At 39.6% G+C, this 4,590-nt stretch overlaps 1 protein-coding gene across 1 annotated transcript; it reads right to left on the reverse strand.

The window, feature by feature from the left end:
* Positions 1–2,968: 2,968 nt before the first annotated feature.
* LOC129250263 (ATP-dependent DNA helicase pif1-like) lies at positions 2,969–3,727 on the reverse strand. The gene has a single exon (XM_054889899.1). The coding sequence runs from the start codon at positions 3,725–3,727 to the stop codon at positions 2,969–2,971; it is 759 nt and encodes a 252-aa protein (XP_054745874.1).
* Between the last annotated feature and the right edge of the window lie 863 nt (positions 3,728–4,590).

Genomic DNA, 4,590 nt, shown 5'->3' on the forward strand with positions numbered 1-4,590 from the left:
GGTATCCTCGCAGAACTAATACGGTGCGCAATACTTGCAGCGCCATCAGAATTGAAAAGAATCTCTTCGAGCCGTTTGATACCAAACGAGGTTTCACTCGTGTGACTTCTTTAATCTGGAAAAGATCGTGCGAAACGCAGAACTGAGTCGCTCAGGGATAATTTTTTAGAAAAGCGTGCAATTGTTGGCGTATGCCGATGATATTGGCATCTTCAGGCCTAGCAATCGTTAAGTTCTATTTTTTCTACACTAGATAAAGAGTGGGTTTGGTGGCGAACGCGGACAAAATGAAGTACCTCTTGTCATCCAACAAACAGTCGCTTATCGACACCCACGTCACTCCTAACAGTTCTGGTAAACTGCTGCTGTGGTATTAGAATGGGTCGGCAATGGTCTAAGTGAATTTGTTTGAAAACCGACTGCTACTTCTAATTATTTACCTAATATGTATAAATGATTAAAACAGTACAAATATAGCCGTGATCCGCCTGTTCCAACATTTTAAATACGAGGGGTGCCTTCTATATTTCTCGATTAGAGAACAAAAACAAATTTTAATCATCGAAAATCACTTTATTGTTTTTCAAAATATTCTCCATGAAGATCTATATACTTTTGCATGCGTTTGAACCAATTGTCGAAGCACTTTTGCCACTCTGAATGAGGTACCTGAGGTAAAACGTTGACCGTTGAACGCCGTTGACTATACGGCGGATGACCCATTAATTCGATGTTTTGGGTGCTCAAAAATGCAGTTGTTTGAGCCGATGTGTGAGAGGTCGCATTGTCCTGGTGAAGAGTGATCCGTCTTTGGCGATTGGTTTTCCTAATTTCTTGGAAGACAACTGGCAAACAAATGGTTGTGTACCATTCAGAATTTACTGTTCTGCGTTGTTCTAGTCGTACGGTTGCGACATGTCCAGTTTTTCCGAAAAAAAAGGCGACCATTTGCTTGGAAGTGCTTCATGCGCGAACAACTTTTGTTGGATTTGGTTCATCTTGAAACACCCATACAGTCGACTGCTGTTTACTTTCGGGCTGATACGCGTAAATCCATGATTCATCACCTGTCACGATGTCATAGACGTGTTTCGAAGCCCCGCGATCGTATTTTTTGAGCATTTCCTTCGACCAATCGACACGAGCCTTTTTTTGAGCGATTGACAAATTGTGTGGGATCCAACGCGAACAAATTTTTTTAACAGTCAAATGTTTATGCAATATTGAATGTATGCTGGTCCCACTAATGCCTAAGATTGTCTCAATCTCACGATAGGTCACATGCCGACCTTGCAATATCAGTTCGCGCACAGCATCAATGGTTTTCGGAACAACAACTGATTTTGGACGACCTTCACGAAATTCGTCTTGGAGTGAACTACGACCACGGTTGAATTCACCATACCATCGATAAACCCTGGTCCTTGATGGAGCTTAAGCGCCAAAAAATGAATTAAGTTCATCCATGCAATGTTGCTGAATTAATCCACGTCGAAAGTTGTAAAAAATAATCGCACGAAAATGTTCACGATTTAATTCCATTTTTGGACCGAGATGAATCTTTTAAGTTACTGTAAACAACACAAATAGCGCTGTTAAATATTTCAAAACGTTCTGAGTACGTAAAAGCCAAAAAATGTCAAACTTTGCGATACAGCTGTCAGTTATTGCCGAAATATAAAAGGCACCCCTCGTAGTATATAGCTTTTTGTCAAAATTATACTAATGGTGCTATTAGATCAGATCTTCGAAAAACTGAGATAGCCTATGTCAGATATGACAATTTGATATAAGCATTATACTAAAGAACCGCTGAAAGCACAATCGGGACATTATAAAAGCCCGACCATCTGTATGGTCGACTTCGTTTGTTAGAAGCCGTGCACACGAGAGGTTAATTTTGAACCCTACGCTATTTCGAGTTACTAAACATTTATTTTATACATAAACTAGCAAACCCGGCGAACTCCGTTTCGCCACCACTTGACTTCGTGTTTTGTAACATTTCGTTTGGGGATTAAAAGATGAAGAGAAATTATTTTTTTTTGTTTTATATTTGAAAACGAAACATTTTATTTAATTTCACAACAGTAATGAATTCATTTCGATTACAAAAATTAAGTGTAATTTAGTTGAACTTCTCTAAGTAAAAAATGAAACCAAAGTAAATACTGAATCGAAGCGTTATACGTGTCCGCAAATTATCCGTTTCATTGAAGTGCTTTCGTAAACCACATTTTTTGTTCTTTGGTCTGACGTTAACACAAACAAAGCGGATGGTTTCCCAACACGTGAACACGCAACGTATAGCTGCCTATATGAAAAACAATAATTTTCTAAATGTATCCCGCAAACACTAAGATATTGACCTTGCCACTTGTTAATCGTCATTGCGAACGCAAGGCGAACCGGAAATTGCAATCGTTTGAAGTCAAATGGAAGATCAGTCGGAATCATTGGTATTCGAGGAATACATACATTTTTACCTGCGTACTTTCCCTTAATAATGGTTGCCTCAATCAAATTCGGCATAAGTCTTTTCACCGCAAGTCGAGTACAGTTGCAAAGACGCGGTGGATTCAAACTACGCAATATCATAATAACTGAACCAACTGTGAGTTGCAAGTTATGTGGTGGAAATCCTGGTATAATAATTTACTACATTTTCGGATTTGTTATGGAATCAACGGATTTGTGTGCCACCAAATTGTCATCGATTTTTGATTGAATGGTGAAATTCAGTGCGTGTACATCATTATTCTTTGCGGCGAGAATTGCTCGTTGACTTAACCAAGCATAATTCTGATAATTCTCACTAATGTTTGGGAAAACATTTTCAATAAGAGCCAAATTGGCAAAAGTCGTTGGTAAGAGTAATTAATCCAGCTGTCGCATCAATTGGGACTTTTCCATTTCCTACAGCTAACAATTGTTTGGAAAATTGTGCAGCACTTTGATCATTTTGAAGTTAAACTCTAATATTAGTGGTTAGCGATAATGTGTTTACGTTATTCCACAAAGGTGATGCCTTCAGGCAAGCATTCAATTCATCTGCAGGCGTTCCACGGGAAATTACTGGCAACGTCTGCCTGAAATCGCCTGCCAACAATATCATCAAGCCGCCAAAGATGTTGTTATTTCGCCGAAAATCCTTCAGTGTGAAGTTAAGTGCTTCAAGTGATTTCTTGTGTGCAATTGTGCACTCAACGCAAACAATGAGCTTGCATTGCTTCAACAATTTTCCCATTGCACTGGATCGGGGAATATTGCATGTTGGAGTATCAATTGTGTTTAAATTGAGTGGCAACTTAAGCGCAGAATGTGCAGTACGACCGCCATCTAGAAGAGTCGCCGCGATTCCAGATGATGCTAACGCCAAAGCTATGTCACATCTTGATCGAATAGTGGCCAAAATCAATGAAATGACAAATGTGTTGCCTGTTTCTCCAGGTGCGTCCAGGAAGAATAGACCTCCAGTATTATTGTCCACCGCTTGCATTAATGTTTCGTATACTTGTTTTTGCTGTTCATTCAGCAACGGCACACTATTTCGAACGAATGCCCGCAATCTATCAACATTGTATTGCAGCTCTCGATTTAATTCTTGGTTGAATGCATCGTGTATCGATCGATTTGGCGAAATCATTCCTACTTTAATCTGTAGCTTGTTTGCAATAGTCAAGCATTGATCCTCAATCAGAATCAATCCTTCATTGTAGATTTTCATCGGTTATTTGCATGTCGAGATTATTCGTTCGCATGCGCAAGCGATGCAAGATATCTTCACATACGTCGCCTTTGTATTTGTTCCATAACTGAATTGGTTGTGAAGGGAAACATATGGTGACGATAATTGCGAACAGCGTTCGTATTTGGTACGCATTTGATGAAACAACTGAATCCGCAAATGTTAAATGCCAATGAGAATCGTTCTCCAGCAAACCAAATAGTTGACATACTTCTCGATATGTTTGGCATTGGTGGTTGGTCACAGTTTTCAAATGCGCAAATGATTTTGGTCCACTTACATTTACCAACAGCAGTCGCAAATGAAAACATTCATCATTTCTAGGATGAACACTATATATGCGACCTAGCGCATCAGTGGAAAACACCTGTGGCCAATCTGGAACTGGGGTTCCTTGTTTGCGACGTTGGAATTTTTTTGTTGATTGATTCCAAGTGGGCATACTTGGGCATTTCAACGTACATCAGCGTCGCTGCGAATGAATCTGCTTCACACACTGCAAAGAAGCTAGTCAATGTCCGTTTTCCAAATGCACTGCTAAATGTATAACTGTGGGATATCTTTCATGAATTTGAAATGACAATAATCGCCACAGTTCTTCAGTAGCACTGACGTATCTGCCCATTTGGAAGTTGCTGATTTCGTCATTTGCATTTTCCGACGCAATACAAAACACAGCCATGTCGCTGCCTTTTGTGACGTACTTGCACAAATATTTGACTGATTTGGCAGAATGACAACTCTCAACGTTCGCATGTGTTTCGAAAATTCGTGAAAGCAGCGGGCAATATGGTACATTGAATTCATTTTCGATCTTAATCTCTTGATTTTGGACTTTAACT

Source organism: Anastrepha obliqua, chromosome 6 (genome assembly GCF_027943255.1).
Source record: "Anastrepha obliqua isolate idAnaObli1 chromosome 6, idAnaObli1_1.0, whole genome shotgun sequence".
NCBI classification, from domain to species: Eukaryota; Metazoa; Arthropoda; class Insecta; order Diptera; family Tephritidae; genus Anastrepha; species Anastrepha obliqua.

Excerpts from the sequence above, each read along its gene's own strand:
- LOC129250263 (XM_054889899.1), bottom strand. The coding sequence starts at position 3,727 with ATGAAAATCTACAATGAAGGATTGATTCTGATTGAGGATCAATGCTTG.